The sequence below is a fragment of the Cheilinus undulatus genome, linkage group 12 (genome assembly GCF_018320785.1).
Source record: "Cheilinus undulatus linkage group 12, ASM1832078v1, whole genome shotgun sequence".
NCBI classification, from domain to species: Eukaryota; Metazoa; Chordata; class Actinopteri; order Labriformes; family Labridae; genus Cheilinus; species Cheilinus undulatus.
In genome coordinates, this window is record NC_054876.1 from 32243947 (window position 1) to 32266898 (window position 22952).

General features: G+C 39.1%; 1 protein-coding gene across 1 annotated transcript in view; it reads right to left on the bottom strand.

Moving 5' to 3' along the window:
- Nucleotides 1-5537: 5537 nt before the first annotated feature.
- Nucleotides 5538-22952, bottom strand: part of mtus2a (microtubule associated tumor suppressor candidate 2a) — a 53087-nt gene continuing 35672 nt past the window's right edge. Inside the window, exons 5-15 of the mRNA XM_041801866.1 lie at nt 21563-21661; nt 14970-15157; nt 14768-14893; nt 9874-9940; nt 9314-9528; nt 9089-9194; nt 8919-8992; nt 8734-8832; nt 8446-8565; nt 8194-8291; nt 5538-7013 (exon numbers count right to left, since the gene is read on the bottom strand). Of these exons, the coding sequence (XP_041657800.1) occupies nt 6596-7013; nt 8194-8291; nt 8446-8565; nt 8734-8832; nt 8919-8992; nt 9089-9194; nt 9314-9528; nt 9874-9940; nt 14768-14893; nt 14970-15157; nt 21563-21661 (1610 nt within the window). The 3' untranslated portion in view covers nt 5538-6595. The remainder of the gene's footprint in view (nt 7014-8193; nt 8292-8445; nt 8566-8733; nt 8833-8918; nt 8993-9088; nt 9195-9313; nt 9529-9873; nt 9941-14767; nt 14894-14969; nt 15158-21562; nt 21662-22952) is intronic.

The window sequence follows — 22952 nt, forward strand, 5'->3', positions numbered from 1 at the left end:
AGCAAACGCAACTCTGTATTGTAAGGCTTATAAATTAGCGTCACTTGCTCGGGTAGTTACTTACTTACTCACTTACTTACTCAGACACAGACATTGCCATGTGTAGGGCTGACCTCAGCAGTCAGCCAAAAAGATGACACCACATATCTTTTCTTGAACATTTTTTTAATACTGTATTCTCCCCAAAAAGTACAAATGAAAGCATCAACATACCATGAGTACGTTACATGTTGAACTATCTCGTTCTTCATTCATCTAGGCCTCCTACGCTACAGTTACACTTTAACCATCACAGATGCAGAGAGGTGAGAGAAGAGAAAGGGAGAGCCAGAAAACAGCAAAGACAGAAAAAACATGCTTCTATTACTTTTTTGGTGCACTAAGACACAACTCATGTTGTAAATGTATTTACATTCAAACGTACAATCAGTGCCAGAACAAACAAATTCAGTAAACTTTGTCTCTGGACCAAATCTGAAAAGTGGTAATTGTAGAGCGTACCGCCACAAAATCTGATTCTAGTGCTGTAAATGACTAGCCATGGAAACGTTTGCTACAACAGCATAAAAATATCGAAATGGACGCTTCAGTCCTGGATGGGTTTAATGAATTACCCATGATTCTTGTGGGGAGGCTAAATCAAGTGCTACATGTTAAATGGCTGCTACATAGAGGTCCTTTTATACTAAACAAAATCACATGAATGACTTGTATAAAAATGCAGTCATTACATTTTTGACATTCAGCGCATAGTGAGACACAGATGTCCACAGGACACATTGAAGGGTCGTTACAATACCAGTTCATCATTTAGAAATCGGTCCATTCAAAGGTGAAATATCAGTTTTACATGAGCTTTTGTAAACAATCATTTTAGTTGCATCATTGTAGACTGTATTTTTTGCACTAATAGTGACATTAAAGAGGGTTAAAGAGTCATTCAGTGACACAGGTGAACCATTTGAAACCACAGTGACTTTCTGACTGGTATATTCTAACAATTGAATGCAAAGACATTCTCAAAATCATCGGTGTAGATATAAGAAAGTGAGAATTGAGATACACCTCTCAAATTCCTTTGCTGCACTTGACATTCGTTTGCTTAAGAGCATTTAACCCTGTCTTTGTGTCATACAAAACATTTTGAAGATCTGTGAAAGAATTTTAAAAACGTTTTCACGACCATCAAAAGTGCTGGCATCACAAATAAGTCTAGTACTGAAAAAAACTGGCAACCCATAATCATCCTCCTTTACATGCTGGTAAAAATAAATTAACAGAAAAAGAGAACAAAGTGACCAGGGGCACTGATTATTAAAACCCTAACCCCCCCTCATGCATCTACTTTAATTTAACAATATCACATACGGCACTACCCCTGCTCCCTATAGCAACATGGCTGCAAATGTCAATAGCCAGCAACAACTTACCCTCTTCTCTTCTTGCTGGCCTCGTTTATATGCAACGGCTCATTTTAAAATGTACTCTGAACAGCTTTAGCTTTGTTTGCTAATGTGCCATAAAACACTGAGATTACACTGTATGTGATGGCATTTTGACTTTTTCAAATTAAAGACTGTATATTAAGGTGGATGGAGTGACAATCACCCGGAAGTGAAGCCAAAATGTGTAGAGCTCCACCTGCTGACTTGCTGTAGTATACCCTGCCTCCTCCATGTTAACAGATTGGACATGGGTCAAACTAGATTGCATGTATGGCTGCTGATTGTTTTTTGGAAACTTTATTGCATGTGCTGCTGCTAGTCTTTGACAAGACAGTCTAGGAAAAGGACGTTTTCGATATCAATCATATTTTTCTTTCCTGTGGATAAATAGAGGTTAAAAAGTTGGATAAACATCTTTTTTTTTGCCAAAATTTAAGATAATATAAAATAGTTCATAGAAAACAGAAACTGTAGAAAAAAGTGATTCATGTAATGTAGACTTAGCTCATGCCAGAGATGTCCTGCATAGCTCATACTGGAGAGAAAGAGAGACAGCAAGCCTGTGATGTGTCCCTCTGTGTCACCGCAGACAGGAACTGCTTTAAATAATGGAACAAAAACAGCCAATGCAAAATAGTTTAAGGACTTTTTTTGGTTAATATGCATATATTTTGAAGACATTTTGTCACAGAATGATAATTTTTTTTTCACTTTTGGTTGTCAAGAGATGGGAGAACAAATTTGGGCAAAATTTTTAGTCAATATTGTTTACCTGGTGTTTATATTCCCATAACTTTTTAAAAATACAAGGATATCACTGCAGCACACATATTTTTAATGCACATATCCTGAAAAATAGGGATGTTTGGAACTTAACTGTGCACCACAGGGTTGATGTTTTACAAGCTTTTAAAGACAATAAGTGCAGGTGAGACAAAATTGTGGAAAAAAAAAAAACCTTAGGCCTTGAAGGGTTAATTCACTAAATAAAAAATAGTTACTATTCTGCTGATTGTTGGACAAGTATTTACTTTTTGAAGTAGTTTTGTTTTGATTAATTATTTGAGGGATAATATGAGTGAATCTAACGTCATGATTGACTAATCTTGCAAAGCTGATGGACTGGTCAGATTCCATGTCTGTGATCAGACGGATCTATCTTGCAAAGCTGCAAGCTGATAAGCTTGTTCCCTGTCAGATCATGGCCAGACCAATCAGTGTCATTTAGGGAATAACAGGTGGTAGCTAGGGGCATGGCTTAGTTGAATTGACTGAAAGCCTGTAAACAATGGCAGCCAGTGAACAGATAAGCATGAATGCAGCAGTTTTATCGAATTTAATATAAGAGCAAAGAACCATACTAAAAGCTTTTTTTGATTACCCAGTTGGCCCAACTGATGGTGAAGAACTGTGTATTGCCATAACAATGGCTATGGCATACGCCTACTACTTGATTTTTTGCTGATATCAGACCTAAATACCCCTCCAAGAACTTTTTGAAAGGTTCTGCCCTTCTTAAACACTATTTATGGGATGAAATTTATCCCATGCCATGGAAATGTGAAACAGTCAATCCAACTAATCCCATCTGCCCCGGTCTTGGCTCTAAATTATGTTGTTGCCGCAATGTGTCAGCACTTGCTGTGGAGGGATTTTGCCATTAATTTTGTACATCTAAAGTCGACACATAGGCAAGTCTTCCATATTAATATACAGTCAATGAAAGCCAGGTGAAGTAGGTGTCAGGACCCTGAGGGTAAGTCAGCAGAGTACAGTACAGGAGGCAGCTATAAGATACTGTATGCTATATAATAGTTATCATTTTAAATACCAAAGCTTCTGCTGTATTTAATAAATGTGTAAAATTATCAGGAAATAATCTTGACAGTGTATAATGTTCTGTAGAGACGCTATAAAAAGTAAATTGAAAGTTTTTCTAGTCTAAATTTAGAAAATAATTCCCTGAACGATATATTCTCACAGGCTGAGAATTCAGTGTAGTTTGTAAAAGTTTGAAAATGACACTCCAGGAATAAAAAAGCGTCATTTGGATAAACAAAGAGGTTATGAAGAGGTTAACACAGGCCTAGAAAGGTAAACAAAGGGGTTAACCTGTATGTTTTCAAACCTACGTAGCTTATAGACCCATGTTATATTATAAATGAGTCCCCTGAACACCACATATGTATTTATGTGTGACTTCTCCCGGGGTACATCACATATTCCACTTGTGTCCCATTGGATGATATTTTCATAGATACAAACACCATTCATGTCCTCCACACCTTAATAAATAGACAGATCACAGCAATAATAAGATTCACATTAAGACTGGAAGACCGTCACATTACATGCTTGCTAAAGTGGCAAAATACATGTAAGAAATAAATTAAGTATAAACATCACATCTGAAAACACAGAGATAAAACAGAGAGTCCTGTGTTGGGTTTCCCCCTTTCCTTTGAGTTCCCTGGTAGCTGTGTGTTTGTGTTATTTCTGTTGACATAGATACACAACAGACTGCACATTCCCGCTGAGGTAAATAGAAAATGGCGGACGTAGTTTTTGCGTAGTTGACCTGAGGGATCCAAAAAGAAGGGCATACTGTAGCTCATATGTTGAGATTGCTGTAGGAAGACCTGGTAAGCTTTTGTTCAGTGAGTTCTCTGTGTTTTTCAGGTAAAATGGCTAAGTGTTCCAGGTATGGAGTTTTCCCCAAACAAATAAAACTATCACTAATTACAAAATGTCAAACACCTCAATGAAGCTTAAAACTTTGATTTACAGACCAATTTCTTATCTAAAGTCTTTGAGATAAAATGTTGTTTTTCTCTGCTGGTGAGATGGCAGGAAAGAGTGTAAGGCGCTTTGTTTAGGGATTTGTTTTTTGTTTCAAAAACTAAATTGACAAGGAAAAACTGATCCAAGTAAGATGCAATATAGCTTATGATATCGATCAAAACATGGCTGTGTTTGAACACTTCACAGTACATCAGTGGCCCTGTTCACACCTGGTATTAACATGCACCCTAAGTAATCTGATCACAAGTGGACAGCTTTAAGTACATACATTAACAAGTCCAGGACTCTACACAGCACATTTAAAGCACTACTGTATGCTGGTGTGTGTATGATGAGAGCACAAGGCACTCTGCATGAAATAAAAGTCAGAAATGTAAACAAATCAAATGGTAAAATGGAAGAAAAAGGATGAAGTTAATGCTGCGGGATGACACTCTGAGACAGAGTAACCATCTGTCGATTTCTGACTGCTACATCCCTCCCTTTATAATGCATTCTTGAGGGATAGCAACAGATGGCAACAGACCAAAGAAAGAGAAATGCTAGCAAAAATTGGCAGCCAACTTGAGCAACTAAGTGAGTTACTGCTGCTAGCACTGGCAACAAACTTGGGTATCATTCATCCTAGCTTTTGAAAAGACGAGCAAATACAGTATAATACTGTTATTATGGTGGGTTTGTTTACAGGCTTCTTTTGGGAGGCCATCTTGCTCAGAATCTCTTTTTTTCTTTCAACAGTGACGATGTGATCGCCGAATATGAAGCAGTAACCAAAGTAACAGAAAAAAATAGTCTGACCTCGGCTTGAGATCTGATCAATCCAAGACAGTCTGGCTGCAGACTGTTCATCTCTGACAGTCACGCTCACAGACTGTTATTTGAGATGCTGTATACCTCAGAACGGAAATACAGGTTAAAAGTACCAAAATTAAATCGGATCCATTCTGGGTTAAGGTAAGGGCTAGGATACCACAGGTTAAAAGTCAAAAACCTGACTTGCAAAAGATGTAAACAGTCTGCACCCATAAAACATTCTAATGCAGCAAGTGTAGCTTATGTAGCAGCGTTGGTTGCATGAGCAACATAGCTAATGTAGCTACAGAACTAGCTATGTTGTTAACATAGCTAAAGCTAAGCTCACAAAGCAGCTATGCAAGCTACTTTATCTCTGTTATCTATAGCTAAGTTAGGTTTAGGTACATTTGCTAAAACTCACTTAGTTATAGATGACATGCTGTGTGGCTATGTAGCCAATGTAGCTTAAGCTAAGATCAAAAAGCAGTTATGTAAGCTACCTAGCTACATTGTTGACATGGATTCTTTTCCTTCAGCTAAATTTGCTAAATCTCATGCTGCTAAAGCTAACTTAGATCCACTGGCTTATGTAGTAATGTTAATTGCATGGGACAGTGCTTCTTTTAGCTTGGTTGTGTCACTCAAAGGCTTAGGCATGTTTTAGATGTCATTTTTCCCCACATGTAATCATCCTTCTATGAGCGTTTTTCCCCATCATGTTACAAGGAAAGACTGCCAGACCTGCCCCAACAGTCTTTTTGTAGAGGCACAATATGCAGTGTTTCGTCTAAAGTGGAACATCTAAAGGACATTTATTTAGAAAGTCACACATTCTTTAGCCCCTGTGACCCCCAATGGGTAAGCAGTATAGAAAATGGATGGATGAATGCATGGACATTCTTTTGTTATTGACTGACGCCCTTCATCTCACTATGTCTGCTGCGAACGTGCATCTCTGTTGTCCTTAAAGACATTGTTTGGAATGATGATCACCTAGGAAATTTGTTTATTCCACTGATGTTAAAAAAGTTTGACAGCAAGGCTCTACCTTCACCATGTAAATGATCAGACATAGGTTGAACAGTGAAACCTAAATACACATCAAGAGAAGTCCTCTCAAAAACATGATGTTCATTTTTCTGTGAAGTATAGCACTAGGGAGTTAAAAAAGGGATGCAATGCCAGTGAGATAAGATCACGTTTTCAATCTAGATGAAAATGAGATACATGTTAATGTCATGTTAATGCCATCCACTTGCAGTCAGATCACCCTTGATATGTGATAATCCCAGGTCTACACGGCCTCAGAGAGAGTGCTACTGTCCATCTGTACACTTTCTATGTTTGTGGGACTCAAGACTACGAATGCAGGAAGGTTTAACTACATGTCAGCACAATCTGTGTCGCTATCATACAGTATGTACAGTCTACATTTCAGGATTTTGTGTCCATACAGGTTGTAATGGCCTTATTTTTTTCCAGATCATACCTTAACTCCATTCACATTCAAAAAAGGGGGAGAAAATAAATCGAAGAGACAGAACAGTGTAAGCTTATCTCTGCAGAGAGTTACAGCGATTGGCTGACACTCTGTGTGTGGGCGTGGCCGGGCCAGGTGAGTAATTCTGATTGCTTGCTGCCCTGTGAGTGGGCGTGGCCGGTCCAGGGGAGAGATTCTGATTAGTAGCGGCAGCAGCTCTGTGGGAAGGGGAGCAGTACTGAGCCTGCTGGGGGCAGCCATAGCAGTGGGTGGGAGAGTCACACCCTGCTACAGGTGAGGAGGCGAAGAATGGGGATGAAGGTACGGGGGAGGTGGAGAAGGAGCGGTGCAGAGGGGAGGAGGAAGGGGACATGAGGGGGCTTGTCTGGAGACGCCACAGGAGCTCTTCATTGTTACGACTGAGACGCTTCTTTTCTGTGCTTTCCTTCTCTACTGACTCCTGGAGGTTGGCATTCTCTTCTGATAGTTGCCTGTGAAAAAAACAGCATAGTAAGCAAACCTTAGCAACCTTTAGCAAGGACCAAGATATGACAGTGTTTATGTCTATCACACATGAATATATCAGAAATGTAACTGCATAGAAACGGAAGAATTGGCTGAAAGTTGTTTAACACCAGCCACTGACTTGATAAAGTATCTGCTAATAATATGTTTGCAATAAATAAAGAGATGGATTACTTTGAAACCAAACCATTAACTTAGATTATTCTGCCTTTAAGTGTGACTGTTTTAAACCATGGTGTAACTGTCTTTTACCCTGAACTTTAAAATACTATATTGTGTATGGCATACATTTTAGGATATCCTAAAGATATCCTCAGAGTAAGGTGTCAGGTGTCATGTGAAAAAGCATCAGGTCTCAGGAAAAAAGGCGTTAGGAAAAAAGGCCATCAGGTCTCAGGAAAAAAGTTGTCAGGCAAAAAGGCTTCAGGAACAAAGGCGTCAGGAAAAGGCATCAGGAAAAAGGCGTCAGAAAAAAAGGGGTCATGTGTCAGGAAAACAGGTGGGTAACACTTTCTATTCCCCCTTTCTATAATGCTTTGTAACTCATTATAAGCATACTTAAAATGAGTTATAATGTGCCTATAATGGAATATAATGCCTTCTAATAGTAGTCATGATGATTTATAATTCGACTGTCTATAACAATCGGTAAACATACTTATGATGAGTTACAGTGTACATATATGTATAAGCATTGATAAATACTCAAAATGCTTTCTATAGCAATATCTGTTATACAGTAATTATAATGTGTTAGTGTACATATAGATATGAGCATACAGAAATATTATTAATTTACTTAGAGCATCTAATGACAACTTACAGTGACTTAAAATGATATTATAATGTATTATACCCTGACATCTTTTTTCTTGAGACCTGATGCCTTTTTTCCTGACGCCTTTATTCCTGATGACTTTTTTCCTCAGACACCTCACGCTGAGACCTGAGGATGTCCTAAAATGTACACCATAATTGTGTTGTTGACCTTTTTTTGTACTCTCAATATCACTGGAAATGAGAGCATGCACTAAATAATTCCTCAAGATTTAAACAAAGGTCGAATGAAAGAATAAAAGATAAAGATAAAGTGCACACATATTTATTGACATCGCAACAAGGCTGGTTTTAAAATTCATGTCTCACCTGGACATTGCTAGGTTCAACTGAATCCGAGCCTTTAGATCTTCATTCTGCTGCTGCAGAACCTGGACTCTCTCCTCAAGAAACACGTTCTTCTGGGCCTGCTCAAAAGTACAACACAACCACAGCGCAATCTTTCATTTACCAGACATATGAACTATCACATGTGTTTTTGTCACTGGTAGTGGTAGAGATACAATAAATTAATAAATTTTTTAAGCACTGTATAGTATAAGATAGCCTATTTGAGCCTACCACTTTCTCCAGGTCAGAGATCTTCTTCTCTTGCTGGTGTATCTGCTGGTTCTTCATCTCCACAACCTCCTTCAAGCTCTTCAGATCTTGCTCAATGTGCTGATATGGAGCCAAAGCATCCTGATAGAGACAGATAGTCACAAATATTAACACATACAAAGAAAAAATACTTGTAGTGAGTCCATTTTTATGGTTACATCATCCTATGTTTAGGAATTTACTTATAGTATTTACCAAAGAGGCACATACATTCATGTTTTATTTTTTTCATGCAGCAGGTTAACTCACAACTATCTGTTCATCTGTGCTTCTCCTCAAAGCCTCCTCGAAGCGTTTGGCTTTGTCCCTCAGACTCTGATTTTGGAACGTGAGCGTGTCTACTTGATCCTGCACAATGCACACAATATCACAAAACTGTACCATGCCTTAGCAAAATCAAAATTTCCCTTAGCGACTTTTTAATGAAATTATACCTGTAGAGAAAGCCTCAGTTTCTCAAAATCCTCCTCCAGAAGCACCTTCTGTTGCTCATGAGCTTTCCGTAAGTCTACACACAGAATCAAAAGCAGGGTAAAAAGACAGTGCTGTTGTTTCTAAAGCACTGGGGTTATATTGTGTTTTTGAATGAGGATTAAAGACATACCTCTCATGGTTCGGGCATGCTCCTCATGCAGTGTTGCCATGGTGATGTTATGCATGTCTCTGAGCTCCTGAATGGCTGCCTGATGGTGGACAGTCATCTCCTCCACCTAGCCCACAAACAACAAAGAGTGATGTCCTTTGATGGCTGATCAGATAATGTTAAAAGGTCCAGTCTCACCAAGGCTTACATAAAACAGACACATCTCCTATGATGCCTTCCTCCCACCTGTTCCTGCTGCTGAGTCCGCAGCTCCTGCATCTCTGAGCAATGCTCGGCCTTCAGGTGTTCCTCCTCTGCTGCGTGACACTTCCTCAGCCCTTCCTCCACGGCAGCCAGCTCGGCCTCCTGCTGCACCTGCAGCTCCTGGAGCTCTCTCTCAAAGGCCACCTCCAGGGCTGTCTTCTCTCGGTGCAGTCTCTCCCAGCGTGCCGAGTTAGATGCTGTGTGTAAAGGAGATTGTATATTGACTTTATGCTTAATTAGAGAGTGCAGAAGAGCTGTCCAATTTAATTTGCTAAATGGAATAAAAAGCATTAAATTTCATAATCAGTTGAATTTGAACACCTTATCTATAAAAATATTAATATTTGACATCAGTGATGTGATAAATATGTCAAACACATTGAAGCATTGCTGGCAACCCTGTCATTAATGATAAAGTTAGCAGCAATAATCAAATGCTGATATTTTTTGTCAAAATGCCTGCTGTGATAAAATCCTCCCTGTGAGCTGTTTTGGAAAATAATTTGCTTAATTTGTTCAGTAAAATGTTGGTTTCCACTCACCCACTTCCTCTCTGATCTTCTGCATTTCAGCGACCATTTTCCTCTGACTTTCTTCTGACGTTTTGTTCTAAAAAATGAAATGAAGCAAACAAAAATTAAACCCCATGTAGCATAAATAAAATTATTTCTGTAAAATGGATATATAACAGCAAAAAACTGCTCAAAAAACACTAAGGATGTCAAGCTACGCTATTAGCTCTGTGAGGTTCATGACGGTGTTTGAACTAAAGTCTAATAATGCAAGCTAACATGCTTACAGTAACAGTGCTAACATGCTGATGTTTAGCAGGTAATGTTAAGTATGTTGTTAGCTAAATGTTCACTCAAACTAAGCAACAAATCATTTTCTAGTTAGCTTAAAGCGGTGCTAGCTAAAACAAGTTTAGAGGCACATGTAAATGTAATTTACAAAAGAGGCCAGCCTATTGGACAGATTTATGCTAACATTGCTAATGGACCACTCTGAAAAGGTTGTTCAATCAGGGATGTTATGGTGTAGGCCTAAATCAAACCAGTTTAGTTTAAGACAGAGGTTTCTAACCTTTTTCCTGAGGGCTCCCCCACCTCCCCTGGTCGTGACTCAGAAAAATTGAGTACACCCCCCCAGATCCACACAGAAAAATCCCATTACTGTCAAAAATCAACACTGGTTTTGACTGTTTCATTGATAAAAGTTAATATGTGCAGCTCTAATTTTGAGAGCGGACAAAGCCTTGCTTGAGGTCTTGGTGCCCACCTTAGGGGGTCCAAGACTTCAGGTTGGGAACCAATGGGCTAAGGGTTGCTGAATTTGGTTTGTAAAAGAGTAGGAATGTTAAGCGAACATCAGCCTACCACTTTTCAATTGGCCCAATCCTTCACTGTTTTCTATTTATAATGAAAGAAAAACTTCTTCCTAACTTGATGGGGGGGTAACATGTAAATGCTGATCAAAATAAAACTGCTTGTCTACTTCTACCACATGCCAGTTGGAAAAGACCTCACGCCCTTTTTTCAGCCAACTCAATTTTCCTGGAAATAACCTGTGAATCACAAAATCCAATGACTCTCAGCAGAAAAGAGGAATAAAATTCCAAGGATAAAAGTCCTGAAATGCTGGTTAATCCCAGTTTAACCTGTATCGAATAAAGTTATTAAGTGCTGCCACCAGAGGGAGCTCTTACACACTCAAACTGGCCCTCACTTATACCATCCCTGCCTGTAATTGCACCTCTCAGACAGTGACCATAAAGAAGTCAGACAGTCCCTAGACTGTGAGCTGTATTACAGCTATGGCACCTTGGAGGCCAAATCACTCCATCAGACAGAGATCTGGATGAAACCAGCTCTGTGACACACTGAACTCTGAAGGAACCTTCCTACAGAGCATCGCTCCTGCTTACCATGCTGCTTTAGACTGTGCTCTAAATCTTAACTTAACTTATGAATACTGCATGTGTTTCAGAGCTAACATGAATGTTAGCATGCGTTTGAATATTCAGAGAAGCTCTGTGCCATCTCTCTACAATGTGTCAGGTTTTAGAAAAAAAACACAGCACTACTACTGCTGCTATGAAAGTGACAATATCTTAGAGGCTTTAGATAACTCTGCTATCTGTTTATCCATTTCTCTAAGGCCTTTGACAACATCAGGGCCGGATTAAGAATGCAGAGGCACCTGGGCACAGTGTCTTTGAGGGCCCCCAAAAACCCCAACCACCTCCGCCACTGATCACACCCATGCAATCAGGTTTTGAATGTTAGGCTGATATTTGTTGGGAACACCTGAAGCTTCTATAGGATTTACACTGATGGGATACAGATCATATGGTCACATAAAAGGATGAGATCTACACTTGCAGATCCTCTGTCATACAGGATTTACCCTGAACAACACCTAGAGCAGGGGCAGAGCCAGATGTGTTAAATATACTGGACTTAGCCTAACTCAGGATGCTCCAGGGACCCACTGACTATCCATGTAAAGCATGCATCCCCTGAATTTTGTATTATTTCTTTTTATATAACCAGCTCTTATATGCACTGTTTTAAAGAACATTTAAAAAAAAAGTTGAACAAAAATGCCAAAATCTTTTCTTACAATCGTTTAAAGATATAAAGATGTTATTTACGCTTCCTAAAGCTGTCAGAAAATTCTGATGTTTATCTCTAAAGCTACATAACATTGGTAGAGCAAGAATTTTGTGTAAAACTTTGCCATAGGAAAGATTCTTTAAAAAAATAAAAAAATAAAGATTAAAAAAGAAAAATGTGTGAAAAGAGATATGTATCTATGAAAATTATTTTTTCTGAAGAATGTATTTAAGATTTTATAAATAAAAAATTCAAAATCTGATTTTTCCTCAGTTTGGCCTAAGGAATGAAATATCCATGTTGTGATCAGCAGGGTCCAGTTATTTATCTCATCTAGGATATTTCTTTTTGCATTTATCATTTAATACATTCAATGATATCATAACATTTTACCAAACTTAAAGATTCAGGGCTTTTGAGAAAACATTAAGGACAGAAGCCCTGAAAACATCCCACTGCTCTGCCTCTGACTTACATATCCTCCACCTCATAGGATTTACAGGTAATAATGACAAAACAGTGCCAAAAACATAGGGTTTTAAACAATATTTCAAAAGCACTTGCAGCAGTTTTTTAGGAGACTTATCCTGTTATCTCAACCAGAAGAACCAAGTCAGAGGGCTACATTGAGGGTGGGTTCACTTCAAATGTTAAATTTTCTTGCACTAAAACTGTTAAAGTTTGTAAACAAGGCTCAGTCTAATCCATTAAATGCACACAGAAGCTTTAATGCTCCTCTGATAGCATTGCAGGTTTCTGCTGAGGCACATTGTGATGCACAGGAAGAGACACAGAGCCATCATACTGTTATTTTAGGGGAAAACACCCTTTTCATAAAAATTGGCCTCTTTTCATAAAGTGTTTAACGAACTGAGTGAAAACAGTCTGTGAGAGCTGACAGGAGAGCGCTGTAGTTTTTGACACACAAACGATTATCAGAAAATTAATTCCATTAATATATGACTTAAAAACACATCATGTGTACATAAAGTCTGTCAATAGAACTCTGTTTATCCATGTCTGCAATGTTACGGCTGAGGAGGATGTTTCCTTTTGTGCTTCATTCAGTGAGAAAACTTTTATCAGAACAGTAAACGATGTTTGTCAAGGGCAGTGCTTAAGTGAACGCCATAATATGATTTATTTGATTGAACAAATTTCGTGCTTTACGTGGATGGTAAGACTGCAGGAGAGATTATGCACGTGTTGTGGGTGCAGATAGGAGGGGATGACCTGTACTGCACAAGCAGGTTTTAATGGTCAGAAATTCAGGAGGAATGGGCAGGTAGGGTGTTAGCTGTTCAACACAGGGCTCTAACTCAATGTCTGGTCTGTTCAGCGCTGTGTGAACGAGGTAAAAGAAAACTTTTTTTTTTTCCTCTCAACGCCTTGCTGGGCCCCCAGTGCGTGTGGGCCCCTGGGCCTGTGCCCTTAATGCCAATTGGCCCACCATGGATGACAGTATCTTATTGGACCGTCTTTAAGGATAAAGTCAGGTGGTTGGCAAACTATCTTACTGGCAGAATCCAGGCTGTACAATTACAAGGTGTAACATCAGAGGTACTTCAAATTCACATCTAACCCACAAGGGGGTACCTCTAGGTTCAGTCTTGGGGCCACTCTTATTTACTGTTTATATAAACTGCCTTAACCAGAATATTCCAGGTGCTCCTTTTTACTTTGAAGCTGATCATACAGTTATCTGCTGCTTTGCATCTACACCTGCACAAGCTTTAAAACTTCACTATGCTTCTGATTTAGTCAAAAACCAGCTTTGTCAGCTGCATCTTGCTTTAAATGCAGATAAAACTAAACTCATGTTCTTCACATCCTCAAAAACAGCTAAAAGAACAACGTCTGAGAAAACTGTTACTAAATGCAGCCAAGAAATTGAGTTGGTATCTTCTTTTAATAGTTAAGGTTTTTACTTGATGAAAACTTGCCAACTATAAAAACAGTCTTATTTCACTTTAAAAGCTCAGACAGTTCAGTGGACAAGTCAGAAGTCATCTGAACCCTCTGCTATCAAACATTTCACATTTTACTGTTCATTCTCTTTTCAATCCAAACCAAATTTCCTTTTCCATGGTTCAGTTCATGTCGTAATGTTAAATCTATTAAAGATAGGATTAAGGCACATCTGTCAGGAACAGGAAGTCAATTACCCTTCATTTAAGGTAGTATAAAAATCTAAAACGACACAAGAACAATTTTAAATGCAAAATAGTGGAATTTTTAAATGCAATAAAGGAGTATGATTAATTGCAATTAGCTATAGAAACTCTGAGATTAATTGCAATTACAATGTGTAATCTTTGAAAACCCCAATTGTTGCTTAATATCACATTTTCACATTTTAATTTTATCTTATATGTTAACGTTTTGTACTGTAATGCCTAATTTTTTCCTCAAATGCATGATGATTAATGTACATTTTTTGTGAGAATCCTTTGTTTTTAACTCCATAGAGCAATTTAATTGCATTTCTATGCATAGTGCTCTATAAATATGCTTGCATGTCCTTGCCTGTGTATTCATGTGTAGTGTTCCTAAAAAAACCATCTCATCCTGCTTCCTTGTAACAGTGAAATAAAGGCTGTTTCTAAAGGGTGCCCTTCCCATCTGACACCTCCTGGTGGCATTTTCAATAACTTTAAAGACATGGCGAATCTTTTTGCTGATGGCATTGTTTGTTTTTGTAGATCATAAAAAGGCATCAGTATTCATTTCACTCTGTTTCATAATGCCTCACATTAACTTTAAAGTGTGGTGTATTTGTTGCAGAATAAATGTTCTACTTTGTATTACCAAAACAGACTACCTTGAGGCAGTAATGCTGAGTAGTGATAATGAAGGCCTCCAAACCCAGGGACGTCTTCTTCAGCTCCTCCTTCAGCGCTCTAAGCTGCCTCTCCTGCAGCTCACAGCGTCCCTGCAGCCTCTGAACCTGAGCGACAAAGAATTGCGGCAAATTGATTATAGAAAATTGCAAAGTGGTGCAGTAGACGCTCCCAACAACTCACCTCCTCCCTCTGCTCTTCTTTCTCCCTCTCCTCAGCCTGCCTTTCTCTCTCCTTTTGTTGAGCCTCCTCTTTTTCTCTCTGTAGGCTCTCCTGCTGCTCCTGCTGCAAGCGTAGAGGGGCGACGCGGCGAGGGGACCCCGGGGGAGCTGATCCTCGCACTGCTGCTGCTGGCCGCTGCCCAGACTGCACTGTAAAGAGGAAAAGCAAACAGATAATTAAATTAAGTAAAAAAAGAACGACTCTAGCTGGGTTTATAGGAAAGATTTGTACAGATGATGCAGGAATATTCAAACACAGTAAATGATAGTTTACATATGGCATTAATAATTAATGTACTCATTCTTTATGCCAACTAGGACACATCCATCTATGATAATGAAATTGATGAGTATTAAATCAGAGGAGATTTGACCTGACCTACTGCTAATGACTGTGTTTACATGATAAATGGTACTAACCTAATTGAATCTTTTCTACAGAGGAAGCCTCGGGTAATTCCCAGCCTGGTGTTCCTCATGATGGACCATCTAATCATGATGAATGTGACCGATATCAAGAAATGATTGAGCCACAGCCTACAATAATGTATAGACACTGTGATACAGTATGCTTGTGTTAGAGAATGTGTGTTGTGCTTGCTTACATGGATTAGGCACATTAAGGTAAAGTCTCGCCCCCTTAATTATGGAAGTAAATTAAAGGCCAGACAAACATAAACATTCCTGCGCCATTTTTCCTCAGGGGGGTACGAGTGTAAGTTGATATACAAGAAAATGGATTAACCTCAGTGTGAGTCACCTTGTCGTTTAGTTTCAACACTAGCCTGTGGAGAAACAGCACTACCGTACATGAATCTCTGCTTAAATGTGCCTCTTTTATTTTTACGAAGACTGACACACGAGGCTCTGTGCGTGGATATCAACGCATGCACGGTAATGAAATCACTGCAGCTCCACATCACCTGCCTTGAACATATCATCCAGGGCTAGTGAGGCATGAGGAGCCGTCTCCATGACAACGTGAGGCTGGGCTTTGGGGTGCAGGGTCCCAGGTAATGAGTGAGAGATGGGTGAGAAGGAGGCGGGGGGAAAAATAAGGGGAATGCTGTGGGCAACGGTTAAACGAGATGAGAGACAAAGAATTCCGAGGGAGAGAGGGGGAAGGAGGTTCCTGAGGGTGCAAATAAAACCTTAAATGAGGAAAAATGAGTCAAATAAACAAGAGAGGATGGAAAAACAGCAGCTGTGCTTTCAAAGCGTCCTATAATCTTGGCTTTATTTCCAAAAATGTGCAAAACTTCAAATGTGAACAGCAATAAATCTTCATCAGTGCCTGCCTCAAAGGCACATTAGGATTCCCCGTCTTGGAAAAAAACTACAAATGGTATGTAAATCATGCCTTCCTCTTCCTCATGCACACCTACTTAGACATCTGTAAGTTCTACCTGAAAGGTTAGAGAGAGTTGAGTGAATACTAAATGAGTTTATGAGGCTGAGTGTGAAGGCAGCATGCTGATGATAGCTTAGAGGTTGATGGAGGAGGAATAATGATGCAACAAGAAACAATATGAAAATTCACAGCAGGAGGTAGAGGCTGGTGTGTTCATGCTTGGGTGTGTTTAGAGTCTCTGTAAGGTGATAAAAAATCTGTATTTTAGTTTGTTGTATGACAGAGCACTGTGTTAAAAACCACCGCCAAATTTCAGTCGTGAAAAACATCTCTAAGTTTATAAAATTAAGCTACAAAATTATGAAATTAGGCAGCAATTTCTCATCTAATATGGTGGGGGTATAAATGAGCCAAAGCCACACCCACTCACGAGAAATATGATCCTCTCAATCTAAATTAGGGACTTATCTGTCTGCTCTACTGGGCCTGTTAGCTCTCTGTGTCATACACCAGAGAAACAATCACATTTATTTCATGATAGAGAAAGATTAGAGCTCAAAAGTGAAGTGAAAAGTGAAGTTATGTCTATCTCTCCCATTTATAAGATGTCTTTGTTTTTAAGTTGCTGCTGAAAAAAATTCAATTTCCTGATGTTCTTCTTCAAAATAAAAGTCTTCAATGATGATTAGCATTGGAGGGTTTTATTGTGACGGACTTTGCAGGAATAGAACATGTCTATCATCAGATACTAAACTTTAGCATTGCCAAGTTAACGGACATGACAGAATAAACTTTTTCTGCTTTGAGAGAGACAAAGCCTTAGTGTGCTTCTTTGAATCATCCAGTACTAAACACAAGTGAAGTATGGAGTAAAACACATCTTCAGCAGGATGTTTGTTCCTGCTGCATCTGGTCAAAGCAAAAAATAGACTAGCACTCAAGCTATTATCCTGCCCCCCTGACCTTACAGAGAACTCTGGTCGGAGCACAGCTGCCTGGCTCTGTGCCAGAGCAGAGAGACAGAAGTTGGGGACTAAATTTACTGTTTTCTGGCACAAATCTCTGTTATATTTTAAAAGACCCGTAGGCCACCATGGCTGGTAGATTTAAAAAAAATTGACCTCATAATGAACAAAAAAGAAGAATGTAGCTGGTGGTTATTTTTCATAGAAGGCAGTGACATCAGCAACAGCAAGCTGTTTTAAGATAAGGGGGGACAAGGTAATTCCTCATCAGGACCGGTGACATCATGGGCTGCTATGTTTTCCCTGCCCAAATAAAACCAAGCCAGGAAAGAAGTGAAAAACTTTCCAATGGTCTAAATCAAAAATTCATTCACATATAGATCTCTGTGTTTTCACACATTTACAGCAACCTTATTCCAACTAGTCTCTCCAACTATATCTGGTGTATTAAGACACTGATTTTGGATTTCACTCTACAGGGACCTTAAAGATGTTTAGGCTGGTTTAAACGTCATTATCATGGCAAATATTATGGCTATCTCCCTAAAGGTAGGTGAAACAAAGGAACAATATCTGTAAAATAGTGCTAAGACTCAGAGACAGAAAAAATATGGTCTTATTTTGCGACTGTGTAGGAGGAGATGGGGTCCAGCAAAAGATGCAGGAAGGAGAGTAGCAGAGCACCTCGGCGAAAATAGAAAAGAAAGCTCAGAGAGGAGAGGTGTAGCCTGAGGAAATGTTTGCCAACTCTGCAAGGAATGACAGGGTGGCCCTCTGCAATCCTGTAAGAAAATAATTTTTGAACTGCAGAGCCGAGAGGGAGAGAAGTCCAGACTGCTTGGATCAAATCCAGAAAGTGGATATTTGAAAAAGGGATGTAAGCTTCTTCTTGGTGTGGGTGGATTAAGGAGAGGTCATAATAATAAGTACTATTTTTGGAGAGGTTTAGGAAGGTGGACTATCTAGCAGGCCCTAAGAGAAGGATTAGGAGGCATTAAGCCAGTGAAATGAAGAGAGAATTAGACCAACTTTGGACTTGTAAAACACAGGTGCAATTCATAAAGGAGCAAAAATGCAGATAAGCCAGCAGGGTCCCTGCACAGGCCTTTTTCAATGACACTTTGACTTGTCATTGTAGGAAAAGTAGTTATCAAAGTTGATGACTCCATTCTAGTTAAGTGTCTGTGCCTAATGCGTTAGCATTTTCATTTCCATAACTCTACAGCTTAAGATAATGTAGAAAACATAAATCATGTCTTATGTGCATGCACAATGCCAAGGTAACATTTTGGGCATTGTGCCTTTATTAGATAGGACAGTGGAGAGAGAGTGGGGGAGGACATGCACCAAATGTGCTGGGACCAGGAAGTGATCCAGTGAGCAGTCCTTGAGGACTAAAGCCTCAGTATATATGGGTGCCTGCACTACCAACTGAATTAATGGATGCCCTCAAGGTCACATTAGACTGACAAAGTCTTAGTTCAAGAACTAACGATAAAAAAACACATTTACCTGATTTTAATAAGCAAGAATATCAAGCAATGCAACAAGTGACCTGAAATGAGATGTACTGACTAATCTCGCCTTGAGCATCCAATTCAAAAACATTCAAAAGCAATCAAAAGTAATTTTGTCCATATTTTCCCCCCTTATATCTTGAAATATGGCATTTATCTGGACTTTTTAAGTAAATGTGGCATACTGGAAGTAAAATGACAAATATATTTTTTAATCTGAAGATAGACGAGGCTTGCCAAGTTTGGAGTTACAGCAGTGAGAGTCCATGTTAACATCTTTTTCATGGATCACATAGAAGGTGAGGAGGCCAACTGACAAACTGCATCAAAGTCATCATTAAAGGCTCTGGAAATCTGCCATTTAAAGCTTGTGTAGGTGTCACTGTGCGGATTGACATTTATCTGACTTGGCTCAAAACAGAAGGGCATGTAAGAGTCAATGTGCTGTAATCATAGTTGGGTCTTTGAAGATTATGTAACAAAAAGTACTTTCTAGATCTGTGTTTTTTTAAGTGTCTTAAGATATCATTTGATATGAACTGAAACGATACAAGCTGACTGATTGTATCGCAAGTTTATATGCTGCAGCAGTGGTACTCAACCTTGCCCGACTCAGGCGCCAAATTAATGGAAAAGTATCTTTGCAAGAGCCAAAATTACACCCATTGTCACACCTGACCTTCCATAGCTTTGTATTTGTGTCTCTGCTCTTTTAAAATACGAGTTAGTAGTTTGTAAAACGTAAGACCAAAGAAAACTTAATGGAAAGACGTAAAAATGGATGTCGATTCTTGCTTCCTCTAGCTTTATTATATTGCTGGTGTCGAGCCAAACCCTGTATCTCCAAAATCACAGCTTTTCAGGGGATGGAAAAAAAATTTGTATTTTTCCAACAACAATTTCACACTGAGAGTCATAGTCAGCATATTTGTGTCACTTTTATTGCTTTAAAATATGTTTAAAAAACTCTGACAGATGCAAAGGGCAGCCAATGTGACTGATTTATGAAACAAGATTAAAATCAGGAAAAATGGTGATACAAGGTTTTGGCCCAACGCCAGCAGTACGTAGCTTACATGCAGTGGCAAGGGCTGGTTATTTTATTTGGGCCAGCTGTTTAACCATTGTCAGTATGTGGTAAACAGACTGATTGATGTGACTTGCACTTAATCATTTTTTTCATTTTGTATATTTTTTTAATCTCTTTTAGACTTAAAAGAGCCACAATTTGTCACAGAAGAGCTGCATGTGGCTCCAGAGCCACAGGTTGAGTACCACTGTGCTACAATAAGTTAAAACTCTTAGAGGAGCTATCAGTGGTTTGGCTGCTGTTTCTGGACAAAGCTGCATTTTGTATCTCCCTGCTGATCTCATCCTGTACCTGCATGAGCAGTGTCCTTGGAATGGGAAAAATCTCATCCTGCTTTCTTTTCATAGTTGACTGTATCACTCACTTAAAGTATTTGCTTAGGAAAATGATAATAATAATAATAAAAAAGGCCATATCGGTGGCACACAAAGAATCTTCTTGTTTGGCATCGACCTCATGCAAGTGGATACATTTCTAAGAGTTTTTTTTTAAAAATGACCTTCAGAGGAAAGAAAAAATCAACAAAAGCCATTTCTTAGGGGCTTACACTTTAATGTGTTTTGTATCTTCATCTCTTATTTATGCTTATTTTTCTATTTACTCCTCTATGTTCTTAACAGTGTCAAGCATTTTGAGTTGCTCTGTGTCTGAATGGTGCTCTATTAATAACAGTACCTTATCAATAATCACTCAATGATAATGCAAACAAGTATAAATCATATGGCTAACCAATTAGGATAATATCCAGAATAAATTTGCTAGCTTACCTATGCTAATTTTTTTTATTCTTTGAAGATACCTAGTTATAATTTAAGAGGATCATTAATTACAAATTATAAACGTCACTGTGAATTTGAGATCCCACTGGCTTGACAATTTATTATCATTTGAGCCTATTTCAATTTAAGTGGTCTACTACTCTGATGTGAAAAGGGTTCATTGTTGATCTTTCCAGTTTCATGTGCATCACACGTAGTAGTTCTTAACTTTAAAGGGGACTTATTATACAAAAATTACTTTTTCAGGCTTTTCTAACAAAAATATGTGCCTCTGGCCTGTCTACAATCCCCTCAAGTACCAGAAAAATCCATTCCCACCCACCCTCTCTTTCTCCACCTTTCAGAAAATGTGTGCTAAAACAAGCCATTCTCAGATTTTCCTCTCATGATGTCATGTGGGGAGTAAGCCCCGCCCCCAAGTTCGGTTGGCCCTCCCAGCTTGGAAGAAAGTCCCCTCCTCTTTTGATCCCCCTCTCAGCTGAGAAGGGGATCAAAAGAGGAAAACCACATCCATTAAGCCACATCCATTTCTTGAGAGGGGCAGAGTCAGGGGTGGAGTCAGACAGCTCATTAACATTTAAAGCCACAGACAAAGAAACAGCTCATTCTGAGCAGGGCTGAAACAGATGGGTTTTAGACATATAAAATCCTACACTGGAGTGTTTTTTTCAGCAACAGACTTCACAGGCATGTTTTGGGGACCTCTGAGACCAATATAAACTTGTCTTAAAAGGGTAAAACATGTCCCCTTTAAACCTGTCACTGGCAAATAGGCGATAAAGAAAGTCCTTTGTTACTCTGTATTTGTGCTCAGTTTTTGAGATTTGTTTTGAAAAGAGAAATGAAGACTCACCGGGGGACTGAGGTTTCGGGGGAACCACAGCCAGCCTCTTTGGAGAAGACGGGAGCGAGCGTGTGATCTCTGAACTCCGCTGAAACTCCTTCCTGCCAACTGTCAATCAACATTAAGACACAGAGACATTTATATAAAAGATGAATGAGTATGTACAGAGGTAGCATGTCAGAAAGCTGCCTCAGATTCACATAACTCTTTGACAAATGACGTCAAAGTTCCCCACAGACACACACAAGCATCAAGCCGACCATCTTCCCCTGTCGACTCCTTGCTCTCTCTCCTTTTCAGTTACTTTGCTGATTTTTCCCCTCTCCAATCTTTTCTCAATCTTTCAGTTACCCTCCTGCTTTCATCTGCTGCTATCTCCCCCCTGCTGTGTGGTATAACTACGTCCCACAGGACTCTGGGTCAAAGAGAAGCACAGCGCACTGGAGGAGATGTGCCCATCACCTCCCTGATCCACGCTCTCTGTGACATTACACACTTTGCACACAACAATGAACTCTGTGGCACAAATGTTCAGGTGTGTGGGAGTAAGAGAAAGACTTGAAACAATAAATAGAGATGCATTAGTTTAAGATAGTTACAGTCGGTTTAAGGGGGAATAAAATAGATAATAGTGAATAAGGAAGTAGGTGCAGGAGGTTAACAGTGACTCTGTTGTGAAGCAGAGAGGATAGAGGGAGAGAGGCCTTGAAAAGAAACTAATTAGACCTGTAATGGGAGAGAAGCCTCTGATCCTGAACAAATCCACCCAAAAACCCTGGAGAGATACTTCAGGCCTGCAGAGACACTGCATGTGTGTGTTTGTCTGCGTGTGTGTTCACAGGGAATGTGTTGGTGTAATCATTTTAAGTCTCAGAGTGACTCATTATACTGCAATGTGAACTTCAAGAACACAAACACACATGTACACACACACCCAAACACTTCTGTGTTACTTCAGCTTGGCAAGAGTCTCTTACTTGTATTTAATGTTGGAATATATAAACTTTAATATAAAGAGAGTCTAATTTAAGCCGACACTTTATCATGTTTTGCCAAATATTGACATTTAATAGATTATTTAATTAGCTTATTTTCTTACACCATTCTTATAGTTTTGGGGGTAACACAGAATTGAGGATTGCAGAAATATCACCAACAAGTACCAAGATACAAATACAGCTTCCAGCTACACCCCAACTTTATTGCTCACAGTCAATAAGCTACACAAGAAAACTCTGCTGAAAAACTGTAACAGCTGTAACATATTTGTATAAAACCAGTATGCCCACAGGAGTTTAGATATAAACAGAGAAACGGCAAATTTAATACTGTGCTGGGGTCATTTATCTACGTAACACAGCACATGGCTTATTTAGGTGGCGGATATTCATGTGATCAG